The 25,145-nt window shown below is 40.5% G+C and overlaps 1 protein-coding gene across 3 annotated transcripts in view; it reads left to right on the top strand.

Annotated features, from left to right (window-relative positions):
* Positions 1-25,145, top strand: part of zfhx3 (zinc finger homeobox 3) — a 136,123-nt gene that overhangs the window by 83,141 nt on the left and 27,837 nt on the right. For 2 of the 3 annotated variants that reach the window (XM_034872511.1, XM_034872435.1), the window contains one exon: positions 23,966-24,073. The exons of the other annotated variant lie outside the window; for it this stretch is intronic. In XM_034872511.1, the coding sequence (XP_034728402.1) occupies positions 23,966-24,073 (108 nt within the window). The remainder of the gene's footprint in view (positions 1-23,965; positions 24,074-25,145) is intronic. 3 annotated transcript variants of the gene reach the window in all.

The following is a 25,145-nucleotide window of genomic DNA, read 5'->3' as shown; positions in this document are numbered from 1 at the left end:
CCAATACATTGTTAAACACTTAGGTTGCTTCATTTGTTACAATGTTCTGGTATTGGGTAAATAACAGCACTACTTGCTGTCAGAATTAGGCAGCTCAATTTGACCATAGGCAGCATCAGAGAAGAAACGGGTAAAGTTTGGCAACTATCGAGTCATGGCTAGGAAAGTTTTATTTAGCCATTTTTAATAAGGCTGGCTGTGCCCTCTAGAGAGAGCTGGTGGATCAAAGGGCATGATCTATACTATGGGTAAGTTCACTCTGGGTCCAGCAGAGACAGTAGGCCTCGCTGACAGCAAAACATAACCAGAGAGTGAAGGATGCCCTATCCAGCTGCATGTTGCCATCCCACTCCAAAGGCTCCATTAGAATAAAGGCAGATGAAACAAAGAATGGCTGAAAGCATAGATTTAGTGATTCATTATCCACTTTCTGATAGATAGGCAAGAGTAGTGTAAGTATAAGTGTAGGTGTGTAAGTACACGTGTGAATGTTGCTCAATGTGCAAACGGAAATGTTAGTTAGAAAACATCCATACAGACAAAAAAACAACAACACAGACACGTACAGGATACACATGAAACACACGTGTCCATGTTTTGAGTGCATTAGCAAGTCCCCTCCAGTGCATCAACCACATCAACTAAAAGCAGCCAGGCAGATGCCAACAATGAGAGAAGTGCAGATATAATTCAACAGTGAACCTTTCTAACCTTTACCTGTGGGCGTGAGCACCAGTCATTGATTTACGCTGTGCTTGACAGTACACTACACACCACCTGAGGAGGGTGGAGGAAGAGAAATGGATGTGTTTGGTGAAAAACACAAAAGGATAATATGAGTGGGAGGTAGTCTCTACTGTATGTTGGTGATGGTAGTGTGTGACATTTGAGGGAACTTTACACAGATGGATATTGGGAATTATTCTGGATTTGTCTAGTTTCCACAAATATTGTGTCCCTTGCCCCCATGTAGCTGGGTATCAGCAGACAGACAGAAATTCTCACACCACGTTGAGTGTGATACCACTAGTGTAGTCTACAGGAGGCTGCCGTTGATTACAAAGCACCTTCAGGTCTCAGACCTGTGTCTATGTACTTTCAGAGAATTATCCCCTAAACCTGACACACAATAAAACAGTGGTTATCTCCAGATAAGCACATGCAGTACTTGTGTTGTGTGGTGGCTACTGACTGAGCTGTGATCCTGTGAAGGCACTATTTGTTAAAGAAAGAAAGTCTGGAGGGAAGATATGCCCACAGCCCGACTCTGTTTAGCCAGATGTGATTGCCGGCCCATTGACACTGAGACAAAATAGCATTTGTTTTGTGACAGTCTTGGACATTCTTACTGTTTGACTCAATCAGATTTATGGTGTCCCAACTGGTCCAACTGATGGCCTGTCTCTCAAAGTCTCTCTTTGTCTGGCTGGAAACGCTGCCCTGTCGCTGCTGTTTGATAAGTTGACTTTGGATATTTTCTCCTTACTTTTCACTTGGAGCAAAGGAGCTTGGATGAGCACAGTGATGGATGATATTTATGTGAGGGAAAATGAAAGAGCAGCCAGGCATTTACACTGTAAATGCACACTGAAGAGATACATTTCCACTACGACCGTAGAGAATGAAAAAGAGTTTTAGTGCAACAATATGAATTCAACCAATTACCCCAAAAACATTTTTGTTAGCAGTATCTGAAGGTTGGACCCACAATCAATCCCTTTTACCATTGCATAAATACAATATTAATTTGTGGATCCATTAATATTCTTTGTAAAATTTCTTTTGACTCAAAAATCAAATTTGCAAGCAAACTGTATACAGTAATAAGAGAGAGAGAGAGCAAACAAGTTGAAAACATCAGAAAAACCAATCCTGACCAATTTGAAGCATTAAGATGAATAATCCACTGTTTAGAAAGCAAGCAAAGGTCAATTTTCATGGTCCTTGCTCAGTAAGCGTACATAAGAGCATATCGAGTCAATTCAGCTGCACTGCACAGTCAAGGGGGAAGGACATGCAATTTCTGTCCTTTTTGTATTAGTTGGCTATGTTGGACCAAGTGCTGCTATAAAAACATTTTCCAGTTTCCACTCAGGAAGCACATGTTTTTTGTTTTTTTTCAAGTTGTAATATTTTAATGATATACGTATGTGCACTTGATTAGCCATTTTGAAAGAAGTATATTGATGTTTGTCCAGAAATACTCAGGTGTGTGATTTTACATGATAAGATATAAGATAGAGCAAAAGCCATTTAAAAAAAACACAATAATATGAACAGTGATTGTACTGTAGTTCAACAGTTTATTGCTACTTTAAGGGCCTCTGGCGCATTAGCATTAGCTTATTGGTGTTTTTAACCCATTTCTCTCTTCACTGTCTATTACCAGAAGCATGTTCTGAGCTGTGATTAACTTTTGGTTGCAGAGGGACATAAAAATAAATTTAAAAAAAACCCTGAAAATTATTAACTGTAGCCGTGCCTGATTGTTGGAGAAAATGGAGTTCCTTTCATATATATGGTGAATATTTCAAGCACTTGGGAAAGCTGAGATGGGGCACACATTTGTGTGTGAGATGTAGAATAGAGAACACAGTGGATGTGTTTGGATCCATGTCACAAGTCGTTGTCAGTCTAAGAGACAAGCCAGCGCTCAGAGGCTTACTCGATTTAAGGTGGCACAGGGGCCGGAATGGCAGCCAGAATTAAGAAAAATGGGCTGTGTTTTTGTCATGTTAAACCAGGCAAAAGAATCTAATTGTGTGGGGGAAAGCGAATGGCATAGCTTCTTTGTTTAAGGGCCCTCTGCAGTCACTTTGCAGGATCCATTGTGCATTGACCACAATAGCATTAGTTTGCGCTCTTGTTCTGGGCTCTTCTTTTCTCTGGCTCTCTGCAGTCAGCTCCTGTCCGTTCCACTCTGTCTCCACGCTTCACTTCCACGCTCCACCAGTGCTCAGGAAGGGACTTTGAATCATGCCCCCCATCATGATTACCTCAACCTTGCTCTCTTCCTATCCTGTATTATCCCACCATCACCATCCTCAATCCTTTTGGTCCTGCTTTCTTATCCACATTATTATATTATAGATACAGATACAGAAGGAGAAGACAACTTTTTTTTTGCTTTGTCTGTAGTCCACTTTTGCCCTGGGAAGAGAATCTAGTTTAAAGAATCCAATCATTGAATGAGAAAATATAAAAATTGATTGTCCATAAGTTCACAGTTTGTCCATGAGTACCTGCAAATGTGCAAAGAATGATTTGTAGAAAAAAAGATTTTCTTGCAAAATAAAATAATAATGAAACAATTATTCTCCCATACAAAACAGCTCCAAATCCGACTGAAAATTGCAAATACCTATACGGCGGTAAATTACTTTTAATGGGCAACCGTTAGAGTATACTCATTACTCATGTTATACTTATACATTACTTATATGGTAATGATTTCTCTCAAGTGTAAGTTTTTCCTTTTTATTTTTTTTCATCTAAAGATAGGAGCCGTCTTTAAATTAGTGTTTGAGCCACACTACAAAGAATAGCACTTACCTTTCATGGTGTCTTCTCAGAGCAAGCCAGAGCAATTCCTATGTTGCTCGGTGACCAAGCCTGCTGCTGGATTATAAGGCACAATAAGCAAAAATACATTTAATGACCGTGGCATGATGTAAAAAGTGGATGGAAGATAGATATTTCTAAATGTGTGTGTGTGTCTTGAAGAATATGGTATAATCAACAGCAGGTGAGTAAATGAAAGCCTCTCTGTATTAGGACCTAGCTTGCAGTCTTTCCCTATCTCCAGCAAATCCATGTGCAAACTGTATAACAATTGACCTCGGTATATTTAGTGCACTGTTAATGGCCCTCCGCCTTGTGAAGGTGTAATCATGCGTAATTAAAACCAGGCCCAAGTTACTAACCTAGGAGTAATCTTGTGTGCATTAAAGTGTCCTTTTTTTGTTACAAAGGTCATTCATAACTTGGTCGCGTTGTTGATGTACAGTGAGAGATATTGATTGATTAATGCATTAAGTGCTCACAATCCATTAGGTTCTGTGAAAGTGACTGGAGGGGAGCCTTGCTCTTTCTCTCGCTGTGTATTTTCACCTCTCCCTGTTGTTCAAAGGGCATCATTTTTTTGCAGCTAAAGTTTAAGGAACAAAAGGCTGCATATCTGCCAAGTAATGCATTCAAAAGAACATTGCTTCTCATAAGTGTCAGTTCAATTACTCTGAAAAGCTTGACAATGAATTGGTCTTACATTAGCTTGCTGCCCATCCTGACCTCAAAAGAATATGTTGTTCATGTCACCTACTGTAAAACAAGCATACTTCAGCATCAAACAGTTTACTGTTCTGTGTAATACAAAGACAGTGAGACAGTTTGTTTTTAACATAGGGTAGCTTCACCAAAATTAAACAATCTGCCACTTCTCTTTGCTATCAGTGACAACCATTCATTTAAGGAGTAGCAATAGAGCATAAGTCGGATTCAGTGATAACAAGGAGTATTACATATAATGTTTTGAGCTGATTTTGTCAATCTGTTGACTAAATTGGAGTAGACAAAGATGTTTTTTCCACAGACTTTGTATACCATCTCAGGATAGTTTCCAGAACCAATGAGAGCAAGGGCCACAGGGTTACTGCCTTACTACTTAGTGACAAGAAATATGTAAGAGACCTTTATCGTCTGGGCCCTAAACAGGAAAGCCTGTGAAAGGGGCCTGGGAGTCAGTCATTACCTTAGGAACATGGGCTGCATTAGAGATTCATAACAGTGTGCCATCTCTGCACCTTTCATCTCTACCAGGGCCAGCTCCATTAGGATCTTTTATCTTTGTGCTGATGGCTGCTCTTGATAATGGGGCTGCCGAGAAATCCCAAAAAGTAAAGACTCACCTTTGACACTATTGGCCCTCCCTTTCTTCAAGTAGAGTAGTACATCAGAGTACACTAGAAGACACATACACTCTTATGTGCAGTCTTAAAACCTGATTTGTAATTATTTTTTTTAAATATTTTCCTCAAGAAGTTGATATCCATTACTGAAGTTTAGTTTGTGGTTTCACTATACGTAGCTGGTACTGTCCGTCTTGCCCACTACCTTCGACACTGCAGTCTGATCAAGGTGTTGATGCAGACGGAAAAAAAACAAATATATTTTTTAATGCATGCTATCAATCAGTGTGTCTCTGATTCTCCACATTACCTTTAACATTATGTAAGGTTCAGGTTAAGTCAAATATTGGCCTTCTTCATGCTGATGCCCCCATGAAAATGCATTAACATCCCATGCAAAAGCCTCGTTGAAAACTTTGTTTGTGGACAGACAAACTCAACTGCATAATAATAGTAATTCATGCAGGCCAAAGTTTTTTTTCAATGTTGCAGTAATTATGGGAAATATTCGTACCTTTTCCCTACATCGCTGCTGCAGAGAAAATCTCATTTCCAAGGCAAAGTGGAGAATGAACACACTGAATAACCTTTGTGTTTAATGCTTTGGTCATAATCCCAGGTTTCATGATGGTTTTCTAATGATTTTCTAATGATGTTAAATATTAGTTGAGAGTACAGCCATAATTTGAACACAGCAGTGGTTTTTCAATGCTCTATCAGCACACCCGATTGCAACTACAATGAATATTGCACAGGGAATGAGATTTAAGAGCCATCCCTTTTGGTGTTTTATTTTGCCGTCTCCCCATCTGCCATAAATCCTCATTGCTGTGTGCTTGAAGCCTCCGCTGCTTGCCTGCCTTCCCCAGGTGGGAATACAATTAGGTGCAGGGGCCATTTCATTCAGTGCCACTGTCTGTCCACCGCAGTCATTCGTAAAAAAAAAAAGAACGCTGGAGCTGTCCCAGTAGAGAAAACAGTGGACTCCTGGGAAATATAAAAAAAACAAGGAAAGGAGAGGGAGAGACACAGACAGAAGAAAATAGTGGGGAGATGAACACAAAGACAGGAAAAATCTCCAGAATTGCTGTCAGAGGAGATACAAGCTTGGCCTCTGATGAGTGACAATTTTTGAGCAAAATATGTATTGGAGACAAAGGCTTTGTCTCCTTCCTGTGCCTTTTCAATGAATTACACCTCTCCACCCCCTACCCCCAGCTTTTTAATTAAATGGCTGCAGCTCCATCTCTTTATCCGTAGCTCCCCATTACAGAGGCTAGATAAGGGATTGCTATCTGTAGCATGTTAAGAAAGGCTGCTGGGCAGCCAAGCCTCATGAAATTTGTCACAAGATCTCATTTTCTTCATTGCCAGACGTGATGCTTATAATTGATGTGGAGGCAGCAGTAATTTATTGGCCGTCTGCAATTATCATCCCCTTCTAGCAAGGGGATGTGACTGCAATTTATAAGTGTGTGCGTGTTGTTGGTGTGTCTGGGGTTGGGGGTGTGACATTATATCGTATGAATTGATGCAAAAACATGTTTCTCCTTATCACATGCTAAGTGTGTATGTGTGTGTTTGCCACTTAAGAATGCAAATTAATGACAGGCTCCATATCATAAACAATATGGGGCCTGTAATGTTCAGCTGATGTGTAGAGGCTGTCAGTGCGCCAGCTGGACTTTCACACACAGCCGGGGGGTGGAAGGGCAACCAGAAGCCTGGGAGGTGAAGGGGGGGTCAGAGAGGGCGGGCCGGAGGAGTAGAGGGGGCTGGTGGCGCAACCCTTTGTCCACAGCTCCTCCTTATGTCTTTAGGGTTTGTTTTCACATAGTAAAAACTATGATAATAGGGGTAGGTTGTTAATATTATGGCCGTCTGAATAGTGAGACTTAATGCAGTCAGTCACTTACTAGTACCCTTAAATGAATCAAAAAGTAATTTCTCTTTGAAACTTTTCACTAGCATATTTAGAAAAGGAAATGTTGATGGCATCCAGAGACCATTTGCACAGTGATACAAGTGACAAAGTAAACCGAAGTAATAGTGGTTAATGGAAAGCTTTGCTGTGTGTAATACACGCTTGAAATGACTTCACAACACTTTCTTAAATTAATAGTATGTAGTATATGAATTTCCTCTGTGCTTTTTATACCACGAGTCAAAAATAATACATTTTCACATTGCCAATATGACACGCAAAGACACTGCATATATAAAATCTGCATTCATTAACATAAGAACATCATTATTGGCATCAAGGCAGCACTTCAGCTCAAAAAATGAGGTAATTCATGGCTTTTCTGTACTCTATTGGTTAATGTTTACTCACCAGGCTGCAGACAATGCTCCACTGCCTGTGTTGTCCACACATTAGTAGTGATGGCTAGGGTTTTCTTTGGTGAGGTTCTGTCCTTTTGAATTTATACACAGTGCATTTTATTATAGAGTGACAATAGAAAATATTAAATTATCTAAGTAATATAATAGTAATATAAGTATTTCTTTGCTAGACAAATAGATTTTGAGAATTGTGAAATAAAGATAATTCAGATGTTATTTTCTGTTCACAGACACTATCACCATTTTAGCCACACACACACACACACACACTCACACAATATATTAATGTGATTGAGGGGAAGGTCTCATGTTCTGTGCCACGTCTTTGCTGTGTTTTGCACATTTTTATATGCTCTGTTTTGTAGATGGCTAGCAGGTTTAGTGGTGCACAGATTTCCCTGTTGCACAGCAGTGAGCTTCATGGTCAGAGTGGATTGCTGTCATGTTATGGTGGGGAAGAGAGTGAGGAAGATGAGGGCTGTCACCACTCTGAGCATGCTCCCTTTGTCTGGGGAAATAGAACCTGTTTGTTTTGTCTACCTGCACGCCTGTTGTGTGCAGTTGCCAAATTAGACTTTCAAATCAAGAAGCCAGTGGGAGACCTAGACTCTAGTTTTCTCCTTCCCTTTAATAATCATCCCTGTTTACTCTTCAGGGAGTCATCTTTATATATTTCTTTTTTCTTAAATGCACCCTCTAAGCAGTGAGAGTGTCTTTAATAAAGCAAGCAGGCAGAGCGCCATTCCAACATGTGAATTGCACAGGAGAGAATTGAGAAATGGAAGCAATAGAGGAACACCGGAGGAGGGGGAAGGGGGGCTGCTGCCGCTGCACCCTTCATGCTATTATCTTTATGGCATAGCAAAACATGCTTCAGGCAATCAGCATGAAATTGTTAATTGCTCAGCCCACTTGTGCGTTGCTCAGGGGACAGGGGCCTTCAGGAGGTCCCGCATTGAGCGGGTAAGGGTTGTCCGACTAACTGCCTGCACGTCTGGTCTTTCACATGGCACATAACACTGTCCAACAAACATGTTTTCTCCTCTCACTCTCAGTGACCTTCACAGAATGGCAGTGGCAGTCACCAGAGGCATGTTCCACATAGTGTATTTAAGATTGTATGCAAACACAATTTAGAGATAGAAAAATCTTCTCTAGCCTGTTTGTACAGTATTTGTAGCGTTATCTGCCGTGTTTCTTCGATGAATTCAGGTGCACTGTAATTGCACGACGGCCTATGTCAGGCTATTATTTTCTCTGTTCTCTGAAAAATAAGGTGTCATGCCTTTTGGTCAGGGAGCCACAGATGTATTGAAGTGAGATAGCAGTCAGAAGTGAATTAAACCCAAACCCTATACAAGCTTTTTTGTAGATTGACTCAAGAGGCATAACCTCTTTGTCCTGGGAATGTTCATCACAGAGGGCAGTATTGGATCCACTGTTATTCCTGAATGCCGCTCCCATCTGTTCCATGTACTTCTCTCACCTCCTAAGAAGTGACTCGGGGGGGGGGGGGGATATGTAAGTCATCTTATCAAAACAAACACCACCCCTCCCGTTACAAGCTCAGTCAGAACATATTGCCCCTCCTTCTTGGCTATCAGTTTTGTTGCTGTTGGAAGAGAGGGAGAAAGAGCAAGGTTACACAGGGCGTCATATTAATGGGGCCTGTCATGCGCGTTGATTGTCTTAGGCATGGAGGAGGCTGAGCGCTCAAAAGGTGTTGTCTTCAAATAGGATTGCTGCGAGTGAGACATCCTCGTTTGGTGATATCCCCCTCAGAGCAGCCACTTTCTTATAGAATGATCTGTTATTAAGCAAATGAAGTGCTGCGGGCCCAACGGTAAATCCCTCCACTTTGTCATGGTGTGCTCTAAGTTATCACACCCTGCTCCCTCATTCATTCCTGATGTTCTACCCATTTCACCATGTTATACCAGGGCACACCAACCTTGTATTCAAAGTCAGTCGCCCCTTCGGAGTACACGTGATACAAGAAGGATTCCAAGTTGTAATCAGTGACTCTTTAAAAGCAAAGAAAAAGGAAGTTTAAAACTAAGCTTTTATCCTGGGTAAAGTTAAAGGGACAATGTGTGATACAAATGTAAATTTAAGGGTAGGCTCCCTACTAAATATTAAATCTAGGGATTCTTTCATGACTTTAGGATTATAATAATAAAATACCAAATTTTACTACAAAACAACTAAATCTAAATCTCCAATGGTTTTAAATGCAATAAATTGGTTTCATACTGTAATTACTTGAGAGGCAATTAGTTCTATATGTTGATATAACTCACATTTCTTTAAACTCCTAAACTTTTCAAAAATAAAAGGGATAAAGTTATAATGTCAAGTTTCCGTTGTTACAGCGTGTCAGATCAGTTGACCATTCTTTCTCCCAGTAGTGGATAGTGTGTGAATTGCACCTCCTGTGTGTCATTTCATGTCCTGTAATCCATTGGACTTCTCTTATTAGTGGCCAATCAGAGAAACATATCACCCCGTCACCCTAACATTAGCTCAATCAGTCTACTTTGCAACGATCTCAGTTTAAGGAACAATTAGGACATCTCTTAATGAACTTTGGTTTGACGTGGGCCTTTTGTCCTGGCCGCCCAGATGCAAGATAAAGGAGAAAGAAGGGGCGATTGGAAGGGGGCGGGGTGGACAGGGGGAATGGCAACTGCTAGACAGGAATTGATTGCATTATTGATATGCCAATATGGAAGCTTGTTACATCCACCATTGTTTAGGATGATGGCTAACAGGTCCTGCTGATCAATGGAACCAATAAAGGCTTTATCCATTAATGAGCAATGTGGTAATTAATGTTATCCCTAAACCAATTACCTCAGGCAGTGCATCTACAGGAAAGAGGAGCAAATAGTCCAACCAGGTTATCTCTGTTATACTCTTAGCAATTTTCTCATGCTGCCTCTAAACTGCTCTGGGAGTTAACATGGCTGTAAGGCTGCACTCTCGCCAAGTCTAGTCTATTCATAGTCCATAGAAAAAAGATTATTGTGAAGTGATTACACAGGTTAGCAAATTGAAATGGAATTGTGTGTGTGTGTGTGTACATGTGTACATGTGTACATGTGTATATATGTATGTATGTATACAGTATATATATATATATATATATATATATATATATATATATATATATATATATATATATATATATATATATATATATATATATAAAATAATGTGTTGCTTCTGCCTTGAAGTTACAAACCAGCTAAAGTAGTCAAAGCTTCATATTCTAACCTTATCCAATTCCTCTTGTTCCTTTTTTTGGGGATTCATGCATGTAGAGCTGAAATGTTATTGTTTTGGTAAGGATTGCTTTTTTCATTCTGTCTCCTAACTACTCATGTTGTCTTCTCGTAGTCTATCTGTATTGCAGACTCAGATGTACAGAGTCAGAGCGAGGTTTCATGTCCCCCACTATTCACACAACTAAACAATTAACCTATAGTACAGATGACTGTAATATAACAAATATGTTTGTTGGCCAATAACTCCAGAACCCTGTAATTATTACACCTCTAATTATACATGTCATGTGCAGTGCAGCTTGTGGTGAAGAATGTCTGTAGTGCGTGTCCAAAACCACAAAAGCCTGATTGTCTTGACAGTTGCAACAAAGAGCAAGGCAGAGAGACAGAGTAACAAACCACAGCTCCCTCTGATGCCCACACTGTCTTTACATGAATAATAGCAGGCTTATAAATCAATACTATTGTTTCAATGTTTTAAAGTAATAATTTTCTTACCTGGAATTCAGCACCTTATTCTTTGCTCAACATTTCCATTCATCTCATCTTCATATGATGAAATTAAAACATGGTTTTCTGCATTTTATTGCATGTTTAGTGTGTAGGAACAATGAAGAAGGTACGAGTTTGTGCATTACTGTAAGTCTGACTTTGGAAGCAATAGAGTGTTAAGTAAATGACAGTCCTTCTGCTTGCTGAGCCCTACCCACCATGACTTCCTCTGGCCATTTACAGCAAATGTTTTTCGCTCATTGAGCATTACATGGCAGCAGTTAGTGTCAATTAATTATGGAAGCTTGTTTGAAAAATTAGTTTGTTTAGCTGTGTACGGCCCAAGCATTACTTAAATGAAATTTTTGTTGTATATTTAAATGTGCTGAATACGTAAAAACAATTAAGGTAATGGGAAATTTTAGAAGATTTGAATACTTTAAGTAATCCTACATTAACAGACATAACACAATACAAAACAGAACTAAGTGTTAGATGATAACTAATTAGTTGGTACAAGCCCTTTAGACCAAAATTCAGTCTATGTAATAGGTGTTGCAGAAGTGCAGAAAGGCCCATCTGTCTCTTAGCCTGTTATCCGAAGCCTTAATCGGGACTTACAGCGGGGCAGGCTAAATAAACAGTAAGTAAGTTGTCTTGGGTAGAGGAACGTCAATGCCTGCAACTTGCTCAACCCTTTGGTCTGAATAGTTCTGTATTGACCCATCAGGACCCCCCGAGAATTTCCTAATTGAAAATTAATATTGAATCAATACTGCTGGCCATTTGCATATTGATTATAAACATCCAGGAAGGCACCAAGTATGTCTTGGATCAATAGGGCCCTTCTGCAGCAGGCCGAGTGCACTACATCACATGGCAGCTGCCTGCTCCTGAGGTTAATGACTGCTGGTTGTTAAGGAGGTCTTGTCAGGTAGAATCCAGCCACAGGGTCTTTCTGCCAAAACTGGCAGCAGGTGAACTGTGGAGGTCGGAAACGGAGGTACAGATAGAGAGGCAGATAGGGAAATATAGGAGTCTGGCAAAAATGTTTTTAGCGGCATAGATTCCAAGTTTATCTCTGCATTGGGTGTGTTAGCAACTTGTAAGCATCAGTGTTGCTCTTTATCAACCTGAGTTTATACCCACTGTTTGTACTTGAACTCTGATCCTTCCATAGCGCAGACCATAAAACACTACAACCATTTCAGCCCCTGGAAAGAGAGAAAACAATATAAGGTGGATAAAAAAGGCCCTTTTTAATTTGAAATGAAACTTTCACAGCAGAAGATTTAAACGAAGAATCCTCTACTTTAAGGGACCGATTAAGATTCAACACATACATTCTTCTCCCAAACTCCCCATAATAGTTTCCACATGTTGAAGAGATGTAAGAGGTGAAAGCAGGAAAGACAGGATGGCAATAAAGGCAATGGACTGAACAGGTTAGATGCAGCCATAGGAAGATGAAGAAAGAGCGCTCCATCAAACCCCCTTCACTGGTAACCAGCATATCCAGTAGCATCCCGTCTGGCTGGTTTAGAGGCAACGTTGAAGCCTGGTTAACTAATGGGGCTCTCTAAAACTGGATGATTCTCTGAATCCACAGGAGACAGCAGACCTGGTGTGAAGCACATGTGAGAGCAGCTTATGCTTCAGTCTATGAAAGGCAAGGTCTTGAATTAATGCCTCTGCGCAGACTGTGTCCATTCACCCCCTCGCCACCGCCCCCACCCAAACGCACACCCGGCACTGGGAGCTAGGGGCTGGGAGCAGAGAATGGAGTGCTGGGCACAGAAAACCAGGCTGCATCTGATTGCTTCATTACAGGCCCTTTCATTGACTTGGTTGCACTGAACTGATGAACTGAGGCAGTGGACAAGGGCACATAATAGGAAGAAATGAATTCTTATCACAGCCTTCTCAGGAGGCCACTGGTCCTGGCTGGAGCTAAGAAGACATGGCTGAATGAAGAGGAGGGGCTGTATCTGGGCCCATTCATGAGCCAGCAGCAGGATCTAGATGGAGTACATGATGAAGTTTTAGGATGTTGGATCAGTACACAGGGGAGAAACCATGAATCCACAAAGAGCCATATTATTGTAGGCAGCTTGTTTTAATAATTAGTGTGGTGAATAGTGATTGCTTTCTCCTGGTAACTGACACCCAACCCATGGCATAACATTTTTTCAATTATTTATTCCACTAGTTCTCCAGAGGAAGACTTTCCTTTAGTTAGGCCCCATTGCAGCACCCACGCATCAACCACTGAGATAATTAATTAATGTTGTACCTTACTGGGCTCTCACCCCTAACTTGCCAACCTCTGACTAATGAGTGAGAAAAGTTTTCTGCAGCCAAAACTATAACGGCACCCATTATAAAAACCCAATAGAAACACTAACAACCACAGACATGCATACAATAGAAATGCGAGATGTGGTATAGCACAGCACCAATGTAGCAGCTTAGCAGGCTTGGTCTCCATAGGATAGGGGTTGTTAATCCCTGACCATGCCTTAGAGAGCCAAGGGACTCCACAACTCTGACCAACCTGCTAATTTCCATACCTACATGCACAGTCAGCACTAAACTGACGTGAGGAGGCGTGTGGGAAAACCCTACGTTTTACAATGGATTCATATGTGATTGTTAGACCATTAACATAATGTTTCCTGTAGCAGTAAGAAGTTACCTTAATTTATGTGATGTTGTGTCATCATAATGTTCCACAAATGTGCATACATTAAAAATGTATTTAGTGAAGTCTGCTTATAACTGGTACCACACCTACCTGCCAGTGCGCTCTCTCCCCTCTGCCTCCCTGGTGCCATTAAATTTTCCCCCTCCCCCTCTCCTGCTCATACCTGTTCACTTGGCACAAAATGGATGCTGCAAAGCCATTTAATTGGCCTCCACTTCAGAATCCAAGGGCATTTGAAATGTCTCTATATCTCTTCCCCGACAGAGCTGTTCTTGACAGTGTTTGGGAAGAATATACTTTGTTGTGAGCAGTTGTCTTGCAGCTAGTGGACATCAAATAGTCTTGGTCCTCATCCAATGATCTGTTTGCCTCAGTGATTGCTACTGGGGTGTTGTGGGGTTTCTTTTTTTAGCATGGGGTAAATGTTACAAGAACAGTATCAGACATACTAGTCATTTTGGTAATTTCAGAATAGCGGCCCATGTTTTTGCCACATCATCAGTTCCATTTTTTTCTTGCAGTTTTTTTCTTTTTCTTTGTTGCCTGTCTCTTCTTCTCCCTCTCCTGTGGCTGAGCCAAAGATAACTGAGTAGCAGTGTTTGACTGTAATCACTCCAAGTCTCTTGCTCTGGAGAGCAGCACAGCGGGCAGCTCGGTTCCACCCCTCTAGGAGATTTCAGTCCACTTTCATAGTATTATGACATGTTTATGAAGAATCAGACAAAGCAGAGTTTGCTCACATACATGTAATTCAAAGGCACATTCTTTTAAATTGTAAATGTTAATCTTACTTGGATGTAACCATCTTCTAATATTTAAACTGTGATTAGAAAGATTTACATTTTTGACTTACTTTGTGAGGGTATGCTCAACTGAACCATCATTTGAATAAACTTTACAGCAACAAAAAAGGAGCCGTCATGCAGGGTGTTCCGTCATGTGTCATAGGCATTTTTGAATCTCAGGTAAAATTGAAAGCCTAAAGCAATTTGGCATACTGATTAGGCTCAGATTAATACAGGCTGGATATACCACTGAGATTAGAAGGATAACTAGTTTAAATGATGGTTGAATTGGTCCATTGCATCCCATCATCTGGCTCCAAGTCTATTTTGTAATTAAGGCTGTAAGGTGTGTGCATAATCAAATAAATAAATAATGCTGCCAGAATTATGTGATAATAAATTAATACATTACAAGAAGTGAATAAAGAAGCTGCTAATTGCTTGAAATGAGTCTTTTTCATTAGCCTTTTGAAAGGAAACTTCATTATAAGCATCACAAGCCATCCTGCCAGACAAAATCTAATCTTAAAAGTATGCAAATAAGAATAAAGTATTATGTTAGGAAAACCGTGAGAGTCATAACACTGCATTTAAATGGGCATCTGGATTTGATTTTGTTATACAGTTTTATGTATTTCTAACCTCTCTTCTCTCCATTAAGTGAGAAACAGAAGTCAAAAGAAAATGACAACAACACTCATGGCTCATAACCCAGAGAAAGAGATATAAATACATGACAACTTATATACATGTATTTCTGTGTAATGTTTTGATATTTCAACATGAGCTTACAATATTGACACATCTGCCTTGATAATCACATACAAATACTATCACAGGGTTAATAAAGTAGCAATAAAGGTGATATAATGCTTGTACTTTCCTATAAATAATATTAAGTATTTGACATACTTACAGTACATACACCGTGCTGTATTGATATTCAGTTTTGTCTGCTTTCTCCATACCTATTGTAGCGAGCAAAACATAAAGTTGGTTAAACGCATGTCCAATAACTGCACTGCAAAGTTGTTTGATTATTTTGTACATAATTACAATGGAAAATAACCTGCCTATTAAGCCTTTAATGGCAGTAATACAGAAAGCAATTACCATTACTTCGCTGCTCACACTGAAAATAAAGATTTCTCTGAATTGAAAGGATCCTCTGACTACTGCTAAGGCTAATTGTGTGTAGTCTTGTACAGACATCTGGTTGTACATCATTTGTACGGGCTAAATGCTGATAAGTTAGGAAGGCCTTTACAAGATGTGTCCTAAGTGTGTGTTTTTGGGACTGCTCTGCTGCCAGGGAGTCTGATAGCTCTTGAATTATTTATCTATCAGGCTGCTGGACGGTAGTCACGGCGACCTAGGCCCCGTAGTGGTTGTCTGGCGACATCTCCCTCTAACAGTAGCCATTAGCAGAAAGGGGGTAGGGGTGCTAATGAGCAGGGTGCATTGTGCATGGGACCAGAATTTTCTAACCCTCCAACCCATCCTCACAGGCCCTCCACACTGAATAAAGACGCACGAAAGAATTACAAAGATCGGAGTGCAGAACTTTTTAATTAGGGAAAAAACAAGTTTACAAAAGGATTGAAAGAGAAAGATAGAAACAACCACCAGTTTTCCTATTAAGGAGAAATGTCAAGCGCAGTGGTGAAGCAATAGTCTGTGTGCATCCCTTTGTTGTCCTCGCTGACAATGAAGGCTAATTTTTCATGGTTATTTGAACTGGAAAATGAAAGAGAGGTTTGCGATTATTTCCTATAAATGACAACACAATCACATTTACGCTTCAGTACAAACACAGAGAGGATATTGCCTTTTCATATTTCATGTGAAAGTAATGGATGGGCTATGCAAAGAGAAACAGAAAGAAAGACAAATGGTGAAAGAAAGCTCCCTGTGTTTGATTTGTATTAGAAACTGAATGGATGGAGCTAGCAAGAGATTTTTTTTTCACTAAGTGTTAGCACCCTCATGGATGTTTTAAAGTGCCAGTGCAGTGTAATCATTGGATTTCTTTAGCAATTAGCTATGAGCAACCAGCCAGGGTGGTTGTTAGAACAAAAGTTTCCCAGTGTATCCATTGCAGTCTCTACCAGAATATATATCCATAGCGAGGTCCCCACACACACTGTCTCCAGGTATATTAGTACGGCTGTCTAAAGTACAGTAATAAATAAAAATAACCTTAATAAATAAATAAATAAATACAATAAAACACAAGCCCACCATCATCCACCTCTCCTCTCAACTATCCTGAAACATCTGAACTTCTGACATCTGAAGCAGGCTGTTAAACTTTTGAGAGCAAACACACATCAATGATACCCTATATTTTGAATAAAATTGATTGGCAAAATTGGTATTCATAACCTTGGCAGATTCTGTTTTATCTGGGCGTACGCTTTCATAAACAAACAGCCGGATAGGCCCTGGGCTGTAGATAGAGACAGGGAGGCGGGATGACCATTGAAGAGAATGGCAAACCAACCCGCTCTGGAGGGGCATGCTGAGAAATATGATTGTGTACTTTAAATTTGCGAAAGACCGGCAGGAAAGCCTCTGCCGGCAGGACTCATTTAAATAGGACCCATGTGGGAGCTGTGAGCCGAACTCCTAACACGCGCCGAGGTAGGCGCTACATACATCCAACCATGGCAACATTGATTTTCTGAGCTAATACCTCCACAGAACAGTCCACAGGCAGATGGATGCACTACAAAGATATGCAAATGGTGCATTCAATAAATCGACAGGCAGAGATCTTTCTCAGACAGTCCACTGTACTGGTCTGCAGTGCTTTAAAGAAGATATAAACAGATAAGCACCTGTTAATGGACACACGTGTACATGAGTGTGCACACTCTGACAAACATACAAGCACCTGCCCATACCCGGGACAACTCAAAATCGATAATATAATTTCATGTTATGCAGAAACGTTTCAGAAAAGCATTTCTATTACGCATTAGTTTTTATTATGAAAGTGCTGTTTTAATGTGGCATACTATATTTTACATTTTCAAGGTTTTCTTTAAGGAAGTGTTTTGCAGTATATCTTCTGTATAATAACAAAACAAACTGTGGGTATAGTCATATTCAGTGCTCTTATTAGTCAGATATGAAACAAAAGCTGCTGGGTGTATGTCATATATAATAGATGTGTGCTGTCTTGTTAAGCCCAGCAGGCTGTATGTGGCTGTGTCTCTGTGGAGATAGGCTCTGAAGCTTGCTGTACCTGGTAATTAAAGAGAGTTTCTGGTAAAAGCCAAACATCAGGAGAGATGAGCTATGAACAAAAGAGCTGTGACAGTTTCAGGTTATGTGATTTTTGTGTCCCTTTTTTACCAATTGAAAAATCAATAAATGTTCCGGGTTATACATATTCAGAGTGTCCACCGTGCTTCCGCCCTGATGGAGAGAGGGGCGGGGGACTGTGGGCTAGAGTGGGGGGAGTCGCCTGTTCGCCTGTCGTAACTGTACCATCGCATTTTCCAACCCACTGGTGAATATTTCAGAGTTGATGTGATTGCCCTTCATGACGGCAGTGATGCTTTTTCTTTTTGACTTTTTTCCAGACACCCCTTCAGCCACCCCCACACTCTATCAACCCACCCTAATTCTGCTTGGCCCCTTTGAATAGCTTCAAATAGGTGAAGGCATTGTAGTGTGAGTTGGAGGAAAAAGAAAATGATGCATTAATAAAAGGAGGTTGATTTAAGAGGACGCAGCAGTGGGAGACGACAAGCATAAATGCATGGTGGGGGGTGACAGAGTGACTCTTTGTGCAGGACAATGTCCCTCAGGCAGAGTAGATGGAAGAGCACTGCCCAGTGATGTTTTTGCTCCCCATTCAGGCTTTTAGCCCACCATCCTAGCAGGCAAAAGTACATCCTACATCTTCCGTTGTGGACATAATATGTTTTTAGCGAACGGTCATCATCTTGGACATTCAAGGAAGTCGCGTGTGCATGTGCGTGCGTGTCAGCTGGGACAGAAGAGTGAGCAGTCCCTGAATGCTCCCTCCCTGTGTAGCCACATTAACCCAGATCCTCCTCTCCTTTATCACTCAAGTAAAACACAAAGGGAATAACTAGAGCGGCACTCACTTTATATACTTTATTTGCAATGTATCTAAACATGCCATTATCACGAAAAGTATTTCTAATTAGTATCATTTCCCATGAGATACCACATTGGGGAACATATTTAATACATTTCATGGTGCTCAGTAACAGGTCCTAACTTACTGAGTATCAAGAGCAAAAAAAGGAGACAAATTAAACACATTTAGTATTTAAATCATTTTTTTTCTGTTAAAGAACATATGACTTCTATGTCTGTGACCTGAATGCGCTGAGCGTCCTAAAATGGGCAGTGACTTTGTGGGATCAAATTAAGTGTTGAAGACCTATGGGGCTGGGTTGATGAGCAGGCACCACCAGGAGAGCGGTGGAGGAGGGGAAGCCGCAATATTGTTCTAAGGCAGTGGGAGCTATCATTGCTGTTTGTGATTAACTTGCCGTTTAAAGTTTTTCAGTTACTAGCTGCCCTAACCTCGTACCCCTCCTCCATCTCCTGCACCTCCTCCTCCTCTGCCACTCCTGCCCTCAGCCCCATGGAGACACAAAGTATTCATTCACATTTAGATCCTGAGGTCACAGCAGGGCCAGCAGGGAGAGGCCAGCGAGTCCCCCCATAGACAGGTCAGGAATCTAACACGTAACTCCGACCAGCAGTGCTGAGGTAGCTTACTCTTCTTTCTTTTCAAAATGTGAGAGTGTGAGAGGGAGTAAGTAAAGAAGAGTACAGAGATGGAAACACATTTATTTTGTGTATGTGTGTTTGTGTGTATTTTACTGTATTTATTTTTATGTGCAATTATGTGTATTTTACTACGTTTTATTCATTTAAATATTACTGTTTGCATTAAGAATCATTTTTGTGATAGTTGAAGTTCATATAAATGAAGATGGAATAAGATTTATCAACATGCAGATCAGTATGTTATTAAAAAAAACTTTTTCATGCACAGCATAACATGTCCACATTTTAACTCAGCTTTACATCTTGAAGTGCAGTGGCCACGGAAGATACTGAAAATACCATGTTGTAGTTTATTGGGCGTTCATAAGCAAAAGCCCCTCTTGTCTCTGGCTAGATTGTGGGCATGTTTTGCTCGGTTGTGGTTTTACAAGAAGTTGCTTTTGAGGACACCCAGAAGTGTGTGTGTGTGTGTGTGTGTGTTGGTGTGTGTGTGTGTGTGTGTCAGTGGCGTTATGAGGGGTGGTGGTGTTTTCCTGTGTGTTGTGCTTTAAAAGGGGGGTCTAGCGTAAGGGGCGCAGAGGTGCTGATATGAGGAGCAGACAATGCATGAAAGCCCTCAGCATGGGTCCTGTGTCTCATTGTCCCATGGTACCCTCCTGTCACTTTCATTTTGCACCCTCCAGTCCAGAGTCAGGCCAACTTTGATATAAGGAAGGGGTGCAAGGGAGGATGGGGGAGCAAGAGGGGGATTTTTTGAAAGAAAAAGTAGGGGAGAAAGATAGAGTCTATGAAGTGTGAAATAAGATTGCTTTTTATCCGACAGTGCAGCGTTAAAGAAAAGGAAGCTGTCCGGCCCTGGATAAAGCACGGGGGAAGCACACCGCTCTGATTTACAGTGCGGTCCTGTGACATCTGGTTAAAATGATAACAACAGCCTCAATAATCATAATGAGAGTAATGACAGCTTAGACACACAGCTCCACGCAAGAGCCCAGAGAGAAGCAGAGCTCAACCCTACTCGAGAGCCGGTCAGAGGGAGAAGCTCAGCTCAGCCCCCGCACTGGTTCTCCGGGACTTTTGAAAGCCAAGAGAGACAAATAAAAGACAGTGTTGTTGACTGAGATACTGTATATGCAATAAAAACAGAGCAGACTGTCACTACTGTTTGAGGAAGACTGGAGCCATTCTCAGGTAGGACTGGAATTTTGTACTTTAAGAAAGGCAGTTATCATCATAGCAATGTATTCTGCTGAGGCCGAGGATGGAGGAGGAGCCTGACCTAGTGAAAGATATCTAGAGTGACTATTATTACTTGCTGCTGCTCTTCTCTACAGTCTGGGAAGGAATACTGGAAAGTGCAGTGGATACCATCAATTATTTATTAGGCCGTTTGTGCTTGTCAGTCTGATTAGCATTAGTGTAATCACTGCTCTTCAGGGGAAAGGAAGGCTGCTCTCTCTCATCTGAAGGTAATCTTTCTGTTTTCAGTGTCTCATCCTTACCGGACACCTCTTGCATAGCATCTGCTTTTGTCATCTCCACATTTTTCTTGCCTTTCACCCTCTCCCGTGTGTTTCTGTCTGTTGCTGCTCGGCCCCTTCCCCCCTGCACCTCATTAATGTGTGTGAGCAAGTTGCTCTCTCCTAGCTTGTATAGAGTGACACCTATGGACCTGAGTACGCCTCTGCACTCACCAGCGAAGCACAAGATAGGAAGGCTGCTAAGCGCGCGTGTGTGTTTGTGTGTGTGTGTGTGTGTGTGTGTGTGCGGGGTGTGCGTGTTTGCGTGTGCGTGTGTGTGTGTGTGTCTGTCTGTGAGATGCTGGAACAGAGAGCCCATGGTCTGTCCCCACTGAGTGACTGGCAGAGCAAAGCTGATATGTATATGCTCAGAACAGATGAGTGTAATCTCTGTGTCGGCAATGGGCTTATTCAGCTTGCATGATTAGATTAATGGAACTGTTTCGTATCATTGTATTAGGATTTGTTAATGAAGACAATTAATTAGAAGACAACCTTCAGGCTATTGTCCTTAACATCTCTCAGATTTGGGTTAGAAATGGCCTGCTGCCATAGCTTTGAGTGTTTCTCATTTATTTAAATCTATGGCTACAGTTTTAGTGTTTCTTCCATTTGCATCCTACTCTTAGGCCACTCATGACCTTTCATTAATTAAAGTCGGCCTGGCTTTAATCATTCTGTAAAACCGTTGGAGATGAGATGAGGAATAGGCAAAGCCATTTGCCGCTTAAAGATGTAACGCTGCTCCTGGAATTAAATGTCTGCATTTATGTATAAATTATGGACAGTGCTCTGTGTTGTTTGTGCTAAAAGTGTCATATAAACGCAGATTAAACTTCTAAATAAAGACGCATTGAAAACATGGGGAAGAAAAAATATTAGTGCACATGTTAGCTTGTACAGTATGTGTGCAGGAAGTTGGGGGTGGGTACAGAGAAGCTGAATAGCATTAGAATGTTGGCTGCCTATTAAAGTAATGTTTAACACAAAGTGTGTATCTATGTGTAGGTGGGGAATTAGTCTCACTACAAGTGTTACATAGCTAAGAAATGATTCCTTTGCCCCATTTTTAAAGGTGAAAAAATTTACTTGGGGATTATTTTGTAATCTGAGCACCTATGCAGCTGTACAGTATCCGAATTCTCACAGATTTGTGGATATTTATGCAGGCAGGAGTAAAATGGGATTTTGGGACTAGGTAGGAGATCTCTGGTTTTCTGGGAATTTTCTGGGAAAGATCTGCCTCACCAGCACAGGATGGGTTGCACTGGATGGAGTTCATGGGTTGCCTTGGAAACATAATTGAAACTTGGTTAAAAATAAAATTCATGTGTGAGGGATCCACAGAACACTTACATAGGTTTTTTGGACAAGGAGTCAGTCATCCATTTTAAATAACATTATTTAAAAGCGAGATCATTGGATCACAGAATCGTTTTTTTACCAATAGTGTGTAACAACACAATCCATGCACCAAACGCACTGCTGTGTGCTACAGCATTTCTATCAGCAAGCCGGAAATGGAAGATATTGCTCCTGTCTTGCCAGTAATACAAAGATTTTTTTCCATTGACTTTGATTTTTGTTTTTTTAACTGAATGACCTCATATGTATAAAGGTGTAGTAGTAGAGTTTTGTAGTCATTGTGTGTATGCAGTCAACCTTTTAACAAGCAAGGCAGTTTTACATGTGCCTTTAAAAAATAGTTAAACATTTAAATTCCTTTAATGTATTTTTCTTTTACAAACATCACTACTTCCATAAGGCATCTCTATATAATCGTGTAAGTAAAAATTGTTTTCTGAATATTCTATCTATAAGTAAGACTTTTCATCAGTAAAGGGACTGTGAAAATAGCCATGTTGTTCAGAGATGTTTCACAACTGACAGGATAAACAGTGAGTGTTGGGAATAATGTAACGTCATAAAAGTGGTTTTGGCTGTGGGTAGTCATGTGGTGAGCTAAGATTGGATGTGTGATGACTGCAGGGCTGAATACTTGAACAGGATATTTCAGTAGCTGTTGTAGCATTGTCAATATATCAATAGCTCATAGAGTAGAGACCTGAGCATGAAAGCATTTTCAAAAGAGCATTTAAGTACATTTGCTGAGAATTAGCTGACGTGTGTAATAACTGATAGGGCCTATTGACTGCGGCCTACTTTACTGTTGTCAAATCAATGCCACTGCATGCAAGTCCCACTACTTTTAAACAAACTTAACAGGCAAAGGGGATGTTCAGGGGACACTGGAGGGAAATAAACAAGATTGATGCCCTTTTTATTATCTGTTTTTGCTATCTTTTCCTCTGTGTGTTACTTACAAATGGCGTTATCGGATATCCATTGTTTGACTTTGATGCTCCTAAATGGCCTGATATATCGAGCTGAGGCTTTTAAGGTGGTTACAGGGGAATTCTGCCTTTGACTTGGCATAAAAATAAAATGAATTGTGGCTCTGAAAGTTTAAAATATTTATGATATATATTTTGTGTAGTTGTAGGATAGAAGTGAATTGATGCTTGTATTGGTAAGTAACCTAGCAGACTGCAGCAGGGGATAGTTATGTATATGTATGTTTTTTGTTCATGTGTGAGGAAGAGAAGGGGGGGCTTGGTTTCTAAGGTTTTTCTTTAGTCTTCCATTTTTCCATCTGCCCACTTGAGGCCACATTTGTGCTTTCTTTCCGCAGTTTTATGTCCACATTAAATAGAGGAAACCATATTAGTGTCATGGTCTTGAATACATGGTGTGTGTGTGTGTGTGTGTGTGTGTGTGTGTGTGTGTGTGTGTGTGTATATATATATATATATATATATATATATATACACACTCAATACAATATACAATACAAATATAATAATATCATAAGAACAACAATAATAGTAATTATAATAACAATATATTTGCCTATAATCTTCCCCCTCTGATTTTACAATTCTGGTCAAAACAAATTTTACAGTGATGATCAGACAGCACAGGACAGAAAGCAGATTCTGCCCTCTTTGTCTGCTAGACTTGCAACTGTGTGTCAGCATATGTAATTGTTGCAAGCTCCTATAGAAAAAAACGCTACCGTCCCTTTAAGTGCTTCCACCAATTCTGATGGCGTGGTAATTTACATATCCCATCCTCCCTCCCCCTTCAGGAGAGCTGAGTGAGGATGTGGAGGCTGCTAGTGAGACCACCGCAGACCAGGAGGACCAAACCAAAGACAGAGAAAGTGGGGGGGAGAAGGAGCTCACCAAAGGGACAGGTAAGGCCAATATTTACACCACACACATTTAGGGAGCACTATTCACAGGAAACATGTGGCCCTACACCTGAATGGTGCTGAACAACAGGCCTTTTGGTCTAATTAAAGTAAACCTATTAAACAACATATTGAGAGCAGTTTTAAGCATTAAACACTCTTAAAAAAAACTCCCTTAGGACAATTCTCAATTTCAAAGGGTTCCTTTTCATGCTGCCGGTTTCCAGGCATTAAATACCATCAATTACCATTAGGCTAAACTATCAATTCAGGTAATATATGTTTAGGTGACATGTGACCCATGTTTTGTCTTTGCATAATAGCTGATGTGAATGGGAAGAGAGGGGCCTGTATGTGAAATCCCAGCTGAGCCATGTGTGTACACACATGTGATGGCAACATCCCTTCTCAACTTTGCTGCACACACACAGCCACACAGACAACACTTACTTCTGTTTAATGTTATCAGATCAGAATGGTTTTATCCGTGGGCTTCTTTATTGACAGGTGTAGGTGGTGAATCATAAGTAGGGGGTTGGGCTCATGGTGAGGGGAGGAGCTTAAGGCCAAAACAATCTCTGGCATTTTAGGTTCTAATCTTACAAATGGTTTGTTTGTTGGGCCAATAATGTCAATCACTACACCACAAAGTAAAATACAAGATTTAAACATATTGAAACTTTAAATGTAATGTTCGAGTTTTGGTATGATTGGGGTCTGTCTAAAAGGCCCTATATTGTTTTAACAGAAGGTTGGTTGGCAATGAAAAAGGACAGCATTGATGATCTTAGAAGTACACAATCAGTTGAGGTTCTATTGTTGGTTGTACTATTACTAGAAGAAGTGCTTAAGCACGAACAGTGTTTGGACTAGTATTAAAAGGTGCTAATTTAATAACACTGTATGGAACCAGTGGATAAAAAAAAAGTTTTTTTCCCAAAGATGGTCAGATGTGTGAAAGACACTTGCAATACTTGTACACCTGCCTTTCAAACTGTGTTGCCCAGCTTCATCTCCACAGCATAAATAAAACATGGTCTTAAAGTGTAAAGCAAAAATTGAAAACTTTAGATTT

The sequence above is a fragment of the Etheostoma cragini genome, chromosome 1 (genome assembly GCF_013103735.1).
Source record: "Etheostoma cragini isolate CJK2018 chromosome 1, CSU_Ecrag_1.0, whole genome shotgun sequence".
Taxonomy (NCBI): domain Eukaryota; kingdom Metazoa; phylum Chordata; class Actinopteri; order Perciformes; family Percidae; genus Etheostoma; species Etheostoma cragini.
This window is presented reverse-complemented; position numbering and strand designations above follow the sequence as displayed.